This window comes from Mytilus galloprovincialis, chromosome 9 (assembly GCF_965363235.1).
Source record: "Mytilus galloprovincialis chromosome 9, xbMytGall1.hap1.1, whole genome shotgun sequence".
Lineage (NCBI taxonomy): Eukaryota > Metazoa > Mollusca > Bivalvia > Mytilida > Mytilidae > Mytilus > Mytilus galloprovincialis.
The window spans coordinates 90754840-90768586 of NC_134846.1; the positions used below are offsets into that span (position 1 = coordinate 90754840).

Genomic DNA, 13747 nt, shown 5'->3' on the forward strand with positions numbered 1-13747 from the left:
AAATTGATTAGCATTGCAACAAATATGAAAAAGGTCATGGTCAGATTAAAATTATTTTTGTAATTGAATACATTTGTAATTTCTATTGTTTTTTTTTAATTGAGTTGATATACCTGCATTATGTATACATTTTGACATAACTGGATGATTATCTTCAAAACTGTTATAGACCAATATATGTAAACAAGTAATTTTTAGGATTAGTATTATAAGATCTATACTGAGCCAAAAAAGTTTAGCAACAAAAATGAGAAATTTTATTTTATTACAAAATCATAGCAACATATAATTTTAATGATAACAAAATGGAATTAGGACTTGTCAGAAGCAACATGAATGTTTATCACTCACATTCATGAGGATATTCTTTGTAAGGAGCTCGGGGTGGGTCAAAATGCTGAAATGAGTAGAGTGTTATTTAAAATCAATTTCTCAACCATGCCCTATGTGTACCAATGAAGGATTGGTAGGCACACCAGTAGCTGCCCTTAGTCAATGAACTACTTTTGTGGCCAGAAAAAAAGTTATTATCTAGCTGGCTACTATGTTATATATAACTAATTGAACACTTTTTTAATACTTTTAATTCTGGATTACAAAAAAATAGGACCAGAAAAAACTTGATCGTCGAATCAACCAAAAGTTTTGAAGTTGAACATAGGAAGTAGTGCTCATTAGGAATCCTTGTTCAGTTTATTAAGGCCTGTGCTTGTGGCTATGATGGCAAAGAACAATTGTATGTAATATTTAATCGCTGAAATTTTTTTAAGACAAGTAGTTTAGATTTCCCAAATGGCAAAAGTCGTAGGAATATTGTTTGTCAGATTATTTTTAATATATTAAAAATACACATTATTTTTATTCCATTATAAACTAGAGAACATTCTGATTCCAGTGATATCTAGTTTTATACAAGTATCTTTATTAATCAGTCCACCACTAAGGGTCACTTATGCATGGTCCCTAAAAATATGACGTCATAGAAAAAAACTGATGATTTCACCCTTAAAGGGACAAACAAATACATGTAACAACATATTGATGTTTTAGCATAGAAATATGTTAGCGAATGGAGTAAAATGATTTTGAAAAATATTGTACGGCATGTATACATCAATTTAAAACCATCAGTTTGGTATTTAATGCAAATGTTACAGATTTGTACATAGCAACCAGATATAAGAAAACCAGACTCTATGCGAATATTGAAGTTATTCATCTTTTTTGCGACGTCATGATATTTTTATTCAATCTCTCATATATTTGGAACCAACAGTTGCACATGAAAAGTGTAGATTTTTTCAACTTTGACATTTACTACTGATCAGAGTAACATAAATTTGTATTCATTATATTATATATTTGGTACTTTTTATAGTCAAAACAGTACAAGTGCCATTCCTAAGAAAAACACGATTTCAATATTTTTCTCAACTCAGCTATAACTTAGTCATGTTAGTTCATATAATACTAGGCACAAAATATATTTTAAGTAACTTTATACATGCTTATTTCATAGTTTTTATTCTATTTATTCAAAAGAAACCCTATTTTATGATTCATTTTCTTTATAAAACTGATGAACATGTGATACAGAATATTTTTGGAATTTGCAAGTTAAACTGTTTGCCACACTGGCCAAAATGCAAATACTACGAAACATAGAAAAAGAGCTTTAGTTTCACTAAAGTAAGACATCAATTTTTAATCGGTATAGTGTACAGATTCAGAAAAGCTAAGAAATTTTAATATTTCGCATACAAAGTTTTGCCTTAACACGGACAATCTTTCACTAGCAATGCATGGATATAGTTTTGAACCAAATTGGAAATGCTAAATGAAGAACCAAGCCTATCAAATATGCTCGTTTAAAAGTACAGTTAATAAATTTGATAATGGAAACGGTGAATATGTCAAAGAGACAGCAACCCAACCAAAGAGCAGACAACAGCTGAAGGCCAACAATGGGTCTTCAACACAGTGAGAAAAACCTGCACAAAGAGGTGGTCCTCAGCTGGCCCCTAAATAAAATAATAGATGTCATACTAAACTCCAAAACATATAAATGAACTAAAATTAAAAAACATACAATACTAACAAAGGCCAGAGGTCCCTGACTTGGAACAGGTTCAAAAATGCTGCTATGTTACACATGTTTTGTGAGATCTATATATGTAGAATAAAGAAACGCATAGCAATATGCACAGTTAAACTCATTATAAAAGAAATCTTAGGCCCTGTTCACACCAAACGCCATGTACAGTAAACATGTTTACATTTAGTGCAATGTAATGTACACTGGTTTCACATTAAATTTGTTCACATCTATACACCTTGTTTAATTACCTGTACATAAGATTTGTTCACACTTGTATAAAACTATGTGTCATTTAAATGTTCATTACGTAGAACGGACAACTTTTCTAGCAGTAAGGGAACGACCATTTGATTTAAAAAAAAAAAAAATGTTCTGGTCATAGAGATGATAAAAATAATTATTCTGAATCTAGAGTTTCCACATACATTTCAGTGTTAATCTAGAGTTTCCACATACATTTCAGTGTTAATCTAGAGTTTCCACATACATTTCAGTGTTAATCTAGAGTTTCCACATACATTACAGTGTTAATCTAGAGTTTCCACATACATTACAGTGTTAATCTAGAGTTTCCACATACATTTCCACATACATTTCAGTGTTAATCTAGAGTTTCCACATACATTACAGTGTTAATCTAGAGTTTCCACATACATTACAGTGTTAAATATTGAAAAATGATATTTGATTGCTGGCAGGGAAAAAAATTGAATAAAAACGTTCACGCGAAAAAAAAATCTGTGACAGAAAAAAAATACCCCTTCCCCGTTTTTGAAATTAAGTGGTTGCACCTTTTTGAAAGCCATTTTGACAATTTGCAGTAGTTTAAAGATACTAAAGATGTCTCGATTACACATTAAAAGTGTAGGCTGCAGCAGCGTGCTTACAGACGAAGAAAAAAGATGGATCACTACATGTATTTTTATCTTTTCCGTTTCTTTCAAATGGTATGTCTTCTCCAAGGAGTTTTTAGAAAAGGGAGATGTTTATGTTTTTTTTTATTATTATTTCTAAGTGTATTTTAACGGACATGAGATACTGGACAAACAATACAATTTACCTCACACTATTTAGCTCACCTGGCCCAAAGGGTCAAGTGAGCTTTTCTCATCACTTTGCGTCCGTCGTCGTCGTCGTCGTCGTCATCATCATCTGTTAACATTTACAAAAATCTTCTCCTCTGAAACTTTAAAGGGTTAAATTTAACCAAACTTGGCCACAATCACCATTGGGGTATCTAGTTTAAAAAATGTGTTTGGTTGCTGCCACTAAATTGGTAATTTTTAAGAAAATTTTGCAGTTTTTTGTTATTATTTTGAATATTATTATAGATAGAGATAAACTGTAAACATCATCATGATCATAATGTTCAGCAAAGCAAGATCTACAAATAAGTCAACATGACCAAAATGGTCAGTTGACCCCTTAAGGAGTTATTGCCCTTTATAGTCATTTTTTACCATTTTTAGTGGAAGAAGACGTCAAGTCTTCTGAAGACTTAAGGGGCTGACCATTGGCATTGAGTCTCCGTATGCCGCATTCATTTCGTGTATTACAATTTCAAAACAACTTAGATTCCTGACACCGATTTTTACACATGATTAGGCATCTGAATCATTTAATTTGTAAATTATGATTGTAAAACAATCACTATCGTAAATATGATCCTTTTATTTATGTAAATTATTAGATTTCATCTCATCCACATGAACGTTATTTGTTTACTTGTAACAGGATGTTTTAACTGTAGATATTTGTATTACGCATGCGTGAATTTGGTATCGGGACAACTCGCCCTGTTTACAAGTTCGCCCTTGAAGTTACGAATTTGCAATCCTGCAGACAAGAAGATTTTGTTTTTATATAAATAAAAAGGATATATAAAACGTTGTCTTTATTCATGGTTTTCCTTTGTCATGTGAATTAGATGCCCTTCGTAACATACATGTGAACCTCCCGTTTCTGGAGAAAAAACTCCCGTGTATGAAATTTTTCAGACGCCATATTTGATCATTTCTTACTACTGTACGGGTGTAATTGACACCTGTGTTAAATTTTACCTGAACATCAAAGAAGATGTATAATTATATGGCTTCACTTGACAGCTTGGGTGTCAAACATACTGGTAATCAACGATGTTTACCTCCGGCTAACTGCCGTTGTGTTATCAAAACGATGTGTATTGGGAATATTGAAATACTTTTTTGTTACTTCCCTTTGTTTTATCCGGTTTTCAGTTATTTTGCTTTTAAAAATGTAAATTGTAAAAAGACTATAAATGATTAATATTTTAATCAAATAATCATAAAAGGATGTTGATTAAATGAATTTAAATGATTTTGGACAAATAAAAAAATTAAAATTTATAAATTATTTTAGCAATCTAGACCTCCTTTCAAGGATTAAATTGAAGTTTATATTATAATTTTGTTTACAACAGAATTTTTTTATAATTAATTTACGATGTTGCAAAAAAAAAAAAAAAAAAAAAAAAAAAAAAAAAAAAAAAAAAAAAAAAAAAAAAAAAAAATATACATGTGGAGCTTATTTCTTTCTTATTTGTCTATACATTTACAAATGATAAGGAGATGAAGACATGAACAAAAATATATACAGATAAGATATAAAAATATAATGATTCATTTGCTAGCAGTGAACAATCATTTGTCAAAAACAAAACAAAACAAGAAACAGATTCTTCTTATTATTTTATTTTATTCAAATAGAGAGGCAATAATGGAACTATAAACATTACAATTTGATGGAAATTTGAAGAAAAAACACAATTTCTACATCATTTGGTTACATTTATGACAAAATTTATGTCGATAAAAAAACATGATGTTTTGACCATTCAGTACTTAACCCTTTCCTCCATAATGACGCTTTTTGACGCAACCCCCTTTACTCCATAATGAAGCCTTTTGACGCCTGTGTAGTACCTCAGTTGAAACACTTTGACTACAAAGTGTCTGCAGTAGACTCAATAAAATTTGTATCCAATATGAAAAGGAATATCATAGGAATATTCTACTTAAATTTATTTAATGAAATATTTGTTTTTTGCAATGCAATTTAAGCCTATTTTCAGCATTTTATTGAAAAATTCTATTTTGTGTTCATTTTTTACAGTGAGTTGTGATGATCTTCCAGTTAGGTTACCCTCATTTGGAGTGGTGTTCCCAACCTGTTAAAGGTCCATCTTTGTGCATAATTCAAAATTGGAAATTTCAACAAGCATCTAATATTCTTAATCTGGAAAATAAACCCTGGTCTGCTAGCTTCATGTATATTTTTTCTACCGATTTAATATATAACTAGAATCATGCAAACAGACTTAAGGAAAAGGCATGTAAGTTCATCATACAAATATGACACTTTTTCTAGACAATCCAGATCTTGCAAAATACGTCGCTAAAAATTGTAACCTTTAAAATTGTTGTGCAGTAAAAACCCATATGGGAACTTTCAAAAGTTGGCAGGTATGTAACAAGTCTTACTATTTTTATGCTCCATTTATGGGCAATATGTTTTCTAGTCTGTCCGTCCGTCCTGCTTCTGGTTATAAAGTTTATGGTCGAGGTAGTTTTTGATGAAGTTGAAATCCAATCAACTTGAAACTTAGTACACATGTGTTCCTCTTGATATGATCTTCTTAATTACTGCCAAATTAAAGATTTTACCTAATTTTCATAGTCAACTGAACATAGAAAATGATTGTACGGATGGAAAATCCATGTACTTATGACCTTTTCTTGTTTGAAGAAAAAAAATACATTTTAACGATAATGGAACAAAGCAGCCTGGGTAAGTGGGGCTGCTTTTATGGTAATTCAAGTTACTTTTTATTCACCTTCTTCCACTTCAGAGCTATCAGCTCTTTGATTTTGTAAAGGAGTAGGTCCGGTAAGGACCGATTTTGGCCTCAAATTTCAAGTTCATCTGACGAAAGATTTTGACCACTTTTTAAACACTTAAGTGTCTATTTTATTTGAATTAATTAGTTTATGTGAAAGATTTTAACAGAATTAGTCATTAAAAACGATCCGATTCAAGCTCAAATATGAAAAATCTACCTAATATGCCGAAAAATGTCACTTTTCAGATGATTTTTGGTAAAAATGAAAGTGGCCGCATCCGTGTTCATCCTCAACCTTTATATATGTTATGTATTATCATAAAATACAACTTACATTTCAATATTAAGGATGAACACGAATGCGGCCACTTTCGTTTTACACGAAAAGCGTCTAAAATTTAACTAAAATGCTAGAATTATGAGGATTTCAGTAATTTAGCATGACTTAATGGTGCTAGTACCGAATTATGTGCATTGTATTGTCAAAAACAGCCCATATTTATGTAGCAGAAGCATTCTACTGTCCAATAAATAACTAAAGGCTTACATTTTAACAATTTTGTAAAACTGCTATATTTTGGGGCCAAAAAGGGGTCTTACTGAACCTACTCCTTTTTGTTATCTTCTACAAAAATCTTCTCCTCTGAAACTACTGGGCTTAAATTTGATCAAACTTAGCCACAATCATTATTAGGGTATCTAGTTAAAAAAATATGTGCGGTAACCCGGCCAACTAACCAAGATGGCCCCCATGGCTAAAAATAGAACATATGGGTAAAATGTAGATTTTGGCTTATAACTTTGAAACCAAAGCATTTAAAGCAAATCTGACAAGCATTTAAATTGTTTATCAAGTTAATATCTATCTGCTCTGAATTTTCAGATGAATTAGACAACTGGTTGTTGGATTGTGGTCCCCCAATTGGTTATTTTTATGCAGTTAAGCTGCATTATGCGAGCACCCTAGATTTGTGTTCTACCCAATAAATGCTGAAATACTTGCCATTGTTATTATCTAGCTCGCTACTATGTTATATATAACTAATTGAACACTTTTTTAATACATTTTATTCTGGATTACAAAAAATATGACCAGAAAAAACTTAAATGATCGTCGATTTATCCAAAAGTTTTAAAGTTACACATAGGAAGTAGTGCTTATTAAGAATCCTTGTGTAGTTCATTATGACTTGTGCTCTTAGCTAAGATGTCAAAGAATAATTGTATGAAATATTTAATCGCCGAAAATCTCTTAAGACAAGTAGTTTAGATTTCCCAAATGGCAAAAGTCGTAGGAATATTGCTTGTCATCAATACGTAGTACAACTACGTCAGTAGTCTATTATATAATAAGTTCAACTGTTCATGCTGTTGGCGGCAATTTCAAATTAGAAAAAAAAAGAAATTTTCGTAGCTTTTCAATTTGGAGGCAGGTGTGCAAATAAGCGGTGGTCCGAGGTCCGCGACCTTCCACTTTTGCAAACGGAATTTCGACTAGGATAGTTGGTTTCTAGCTACGCCCAACGTAGTCACCTTCCACTTGAAAGAAAATAAGAAATTACTTTGCAAACCTTTTCACCATGTTCACCAGTCTCCAATTAAACGAGCTACAAACTTATTTTTATCATTATTATTCAAGACAGCGATGTTCATTTTGTTCAACCGCTAGCTTTATACAGAAAATCGCCGACAAATATTGTATAAATTCGAGTAAAATCGTATCTGATTGACAAAAACAACATTGTAAACACACAACAATGGCGGCCGTGAAGACAAAATTTTACAATATCGGATCCGATTCCGGAAGCGGATAAGGGTAATTCCGGGTTTGGCGATAAATTACAAAATAATTCCAACTTGCCAGGTGAAAAAATACATCTATGAATGGTAAATGAATATAAACACTAGAATTGTAAACCAAAAGATATATGTAAAAGAAAGAAAAAGCAGAAAAATATTTTATACAGAAACTCAAAATTACTTTTTGCCAAATTTTAATTTAAAAATCCAATACAACGTGCCAGCTGGGAACACTATATCTAACAATATACATGTTCATGATCACAGTCTGAATTTTCTTTATCAGTGATAAATGATGACATTGCATGTAAGATGCTTTTAAAGTGTAAACATATTACTGCAATTTCGAAGGGTTATTTGTTTTTCTCAATTTTGAAGGGTCAATTAAAGTAGCTGAAAGTTTCTTTCTTTCTTTTCACAAATAATGCAACTATATTATATATAACTGAATGTAAGTAAATCATATGATATATAGGTGGCATTATTTGGACCACTCAACCCCCTCCTGTTTGATGACTTGGAAACGGTCAAGCTCCCCACCCCTAAACCATATGAGGGGCAAATCCAGAATTTTAGGTTAGGAGGGGCGCAAACTTAAATTTTGTGCCGAGCAGAGCGAGGCTAAAAAAATTTGAGGTAAAATTATCAGAAAATTCTTTATTAAGCTGTGAACAACCCATGCTTTGCAAATTTAAGGGGGGTGCAGATGAAATATAGGGGGAGTCCTTGGGTCACCCCACCCCTCCTGTTTGAGAATTTGAAACCAGTTGAGATCGCCACCCCTCAACCATATATATTCATGTACGGGACAATATAACAATTCAAATGAAAGATAGGGGAGTCCCTGAGGTCAATGTACACCCTCCTGTTTGAGAACTTGGAAATAGTGAATATCCTTACCCCTAAACCATATATACTCATGTATGGGACAATATAACAAATCAAATGAAATATAGGGGAAGTCCCAGTGGTCACCCCAACCCTCCTGTTTTAGAACTTGGAAACGGTCGAGATCCCCACACCAAAACAATATATATTCATGTATGGGCCAATATAACTAATTAAATGAAATATAGGGGGAGACCCAAGGGTCACCCTACCCCTCCTGTTGGACAACTTGGAAACCAATGAGATCCCCACCCCTAAACCATATATATTCATGTATGGGACAATATAACAAATAAAATGAAATGTAGGGAAAGTCCCTAGGTCACCCTACCCCCAGTGGCGGATCCAGAAATTTTCATAAGTGGGGGCCCACTGACTGACCTAAGAGGGGCCCGCTCCAGTCACGCTTCAGTGATTCCCTATATACGCAACCAATTTTTTTTTCCCAAAAAGGGGGGCCCTGCCCCCTAAATCATCTGCCTACCCCTACCTGTTTAAGAACTTGAAAACCGTTGAGATCCCAACCCCTAAATTATATATATTCATATGTATGGGACAAAATAACAAACCATTACATTTACTATGGGCAGGTCAGTCAGACCTCACCTTTGATCCTTGTTGTAGTGAACATTTGTCTGATTCGTGTCTCATAACTTTTGTACTATAGAACACAAACTCAGTTTTCTTTCCAGGGAAACCAGTCCATTCATACTATTACATGTTCATACTAAGTCAACTTGAACTTCTAGCAGTCAAATAAAACCACGGTTAACTACCAAGTAGAACAACTGCAATCATTGGGAACTTGTACCACTTCAGACTCACCATAAAAAAAAATATACATGTACATTGATATATGCATTGCTTTTGAAACTTTGAAACCTTGATAACATATAAATTATTTGCCTTAATAATTAAATCATTAGATAAACATAAATGTACTATATATGAATGTTTAATGTTGAGGCAACATTGCCATAGTTTTCATAATTACGGTTGCCTTGGTTTTTGGTAAACTGCCTTCAGCGATTACAGCGCTTTGATTAAAGAAATTTTGCCATTTTATACGACTGCAAAAATTGAAAAATTTTTGGTTGTATATTGGTATCACATTGGCGTTGTCGTCTGCTTCGTCGCCGTCTTCGTCGTTGTCCGAATACTTTTAGTTTTCGCACTTTAACTTTAGTAAAAGTGAATAGAAACCTATGAAATTTTAACACAAGGTTTATGACCACAAAAGGAAGGTTTGAATGGATTTTGGGAGTTTTGGTCCCAACATTTTAGGAATTAGGGGCCAAAAAGGGCCCAAATAAGCATTTATTTGGTTTTCGCACTATTACTTTAGTTTAAGTAAATAGAAATCTATGAAATTTTGACGCAAGGTTTATGACCACAAAAGGAAGGTTGGGATTGATTTTTGGAGTGTTAGTTCAAACAGTTAAGGAATAAGGGGCCAAAAAAGGGCCCAAATAAGCATTATTCTTGGTTTTTTCACAATAACTTTAGTATGAGTAAATAGAAATCAATGATATTTAAACACAAGGGTTATGACCACAAAAGGAAGGTTGGGATTAATTTTGGGAGTTGAGGTCCCAACAGTTTAGGAATTAGGGGCCAAAAAGGGGCCCAAATCAGCATTATTCTTGGTTTTCGCACCATAACTTTAGTATAAGTAAATAGAAATCTATGAAATTTAAACACAAGGTTTATGACCATAAAAGGAAGGTTCCTTTTGATTTTGGGAGTTTTGGTCCCAACAGTGTAGGAATAAGGGGCCCAAAGGGTCCAAAATTGAACTTTGTTTGATTTCATCAAAAATTGAATAATTGGGGTTCTTTGATATGCTGAATCTAACTGTGTATGTAGATTCTTAATTTTTGGTCCCGTTTTCAAATTGGTCTACATTAAGGTCCAAAGGGTCCAAAATTAAACTTAGTTTGATTTTAACAAAAATTGAATCCTTGGGGTTCTTTGATATGCTGAATCTAAAAATGTACTTTAAATTTTTGATTATTTGCCCAGTTTTCAAGTTGGTCCAAAATTAAACTTTGTTTGATTTCATCAAAAATTGAATAATTGGGGTTCTTTGATATGCCAAATCTAGTATTTTTATTGTTTTATATTCTGTGAACCCCTGCATCCGCAAGGATCCACCCCGCCACACTTGCGTTGTACCTTACGACCAACAGCATGGATGATACCACAGACCAATACCAAGATTCCCGATCTTTTCCTGAAAATGATCAAGATTCGGCACTGTCCAAGAAGAGAAGGAGCAAGAGAAGAAGAAACCGCTACAACCGCTGATAACACTAATAAGAAATCAAGACCACCTAGCTGAATTTATGACACTACGCAAAATTAACATAAAGATTTAACAGAGTATTACAATACTTTACCACCGGTTTAGAAAGAAGAAACCTGCTGGAAGCTCTTACAGATTCAACATCAAACCACAGCAAAAGCTTTAAACATTAACACAACTCATAATTAAATATTTACGGATCTACCACTATTTTAATTTCCAAAATGTGCGACGATCATACACTTCACACCATTACCGACGCAATTGGAAGCAGTAACTCAAGGGTTCCAGAGCGAAGCCAGTTGACTGTACGGAATGAACAGTGAGGTGTTGTCCAATTTGGAATTCACTGACATGATTATATAATAACAATAACGTACAATACCACCAAAGACCTCCCATGAGATTAACTACACAAAACGGGATAGATGTCAACCACACGAGATGCTGTTACCATTCAAGAAAACACTAACATTTCTATTTATATATTTTCTATTTAATTTACTTTCACTTTCACTTTCTTATTTATATAATGTCACCATAACTACTATTATGTAACTTACACTTCCGGTTAAACCGCTAAACCGCAAGATTCATACTTCACTGTCATATTTCTTTGTATAATTGTCCTGATGATGCCTATCTACTAGGCAAAACATGTAGATCCAATAAACAGATACTATGCCGTAAAAACATGAGTGTTGTTGTCTTTATTGTCGACACATTCTTTATTTTCAAGATGACTGTGAATACCGCGCGGTATCCACTCGTTTTTACCCTACCGCACGATCACCACTTCAGGTGTTGGTTCACTTGCATTTTAATTCTCTTTCTTTATGTATAATCTCTAATTGATTGTTTCTTCAGTTCGCTTTTATTACTTTTCCTCTTTAGACATTGTGGACTTCTTGTCTTCTTACCGTATATGCCCTAGAAATTTTTTGTCTACTACACGTTGCCAATTTCAAATCTCAAATTAAATTAAATAGATCCTGTCGACACACACCATTTGTAACGACACAGGCCTTATGAATTAAGATGTATAAAAATATTAATGATAGTTTATTAAATTCTCCTTATATATATATATATATATCATCATAATATCACAACTATTTCTTCTGTTATAAAAATTTCACAGTGAAAATCTTCTAGTTTCAATTTATATAAATTTTAGGCAACGTCCTAAGTAAGGTAGACGTCTCATTGCAGATAATCGCAATCTTTATCAATCTTTCTGACAATCATAGCTGATCACAATAATCTTATAACATAATATTTGTATGTTCACAATTCTGTTTCTAATTACACATGTCACATTGTGTTCCCAAAAAACTTGTCAGTGAATGACAAAATTAAATGTCAACCTCTTTAAACTACCCCCGCTATTATCTGCGCAATTGCAGTCAACTTTAACCTACGAGAGTATCAAAAATCTCTTTTTACAATAAAATTAAAATCTATTTATTTTTATCTTTATCTTCTTTTTATATATTCTTTGAATATCTTAATCACTAAATAATAATTATTTTAGAGTAAAAATAATTTCCAAACTAAATTCCAATAACTATACAAAGGGAAACAATTCAATCTAAAAAAATATCAAAATGCTACAAATAGATGGTCAAATATTAAAATATTTATGAAAAATAATGGGACTAATGGCAGTCTTTTTGTTCGAAATATCTTATGTCATGTATGTCATGAAAGTAAACAGTAAATGTTTGATTAAAATTTTTACAGTGGATTGATTTTTCTAAGATAAAATTTTTGTTATTACAGATTTAGGAGCTTGACAGGAAATCATTATAACTTCTTTTTCTTTACCAAATCTAGGTTGGTACTATTACCTGGTATACAATAAGAGTTTCATTTCCTGTTACTAATACTTTGGGTTGCATCAAGTAAAAAAAGTAAAAAATGTTATATCATTTGATCTCTGGTGTAGAATTGTCACAAAGTCAATCTAACCACATCCTTTTTATAATCTATAAATCTATTTATATTTTTTATCAGCATATTAATGCACTAAAAAGTTATTAATTGCATAATTAAATTTTATTTTTTTAGCTTATTATACTCATGGTTCCCCAGGAAAAGTGGCTGTAGAAATTGGGTAAGTAAATTGAAGAAAAAAATAGTATTTTTTGGTTTGTTAGCTGTTTTGGAAAGGTAAACTTTTTCTGCATTAGAGGACACCAAGAACTTTCTTTCAAATCTGTTTGTTATCACACATTTGTTAATCATACGTCATCTGTCTGCTGTCCCACACCTGTCTGCCATTCAACATCTTTCAGTTATTCCACATTACTCTTCCATTCAACATCCATCTGCCATTCCACACCTGTACGTAATTACACATTTGTCTGCCATTCCAAATTGTCTGCCATTCAACACATGTCTGTCATTCATCTGCCTTCTAATTCCTCAACAGCAGATTGCTTTTTCAAAGGACAGACTAAATTTTGAGGTTCTTTTTTTCACTTTAACACTAAATGATTGTATATTGTAACAAATGTATATACAATTAAACTGTCAATTGTTCTTGAACAATTGAGAGGTCTTTCCTTTTGTAATGTAAAATACATGTTCCAACAGACGTAGAATGTATTGAAAAGGTCAAGGTCAACCTTAAAAAGCTCCAAAACACACTAAAAATCCTTTATATAAGGTTAAAAACACTAAATTCGCTATCTGGGACATGACCTTGACCTTTGACCTTTTGACCTTTGTCAAGGTCATTAGTCCCCAATGCCATTACTGAAGACCCCAAGGGTCTAGGACCTTTGGTTATATA

General features: G+C 32.5%; 1 protein-coding gene across 1 annotated transcript in view; it reads left to right on the forward strand.

Annotated features, from left to right (window-relative positions):
• LOC143046333 (solute carrier family 38 member 10-like) overlaps window positions 1–13747 on the forward strand; it is a 113863-nt gene that overhangs the window by 38392 nt on the left and 61724 nt on the right. Inside the window, exon 4 of the mRNA XM_076219440.1 lies at window positions 13021–13066. Coding sequence (XP_076075555.1) covers window positions 13021–13066 — 46 coding nt within the window. The remainder of the gene's footprint in view (window positions 1–13020; window positions 13067–13747) is intronic.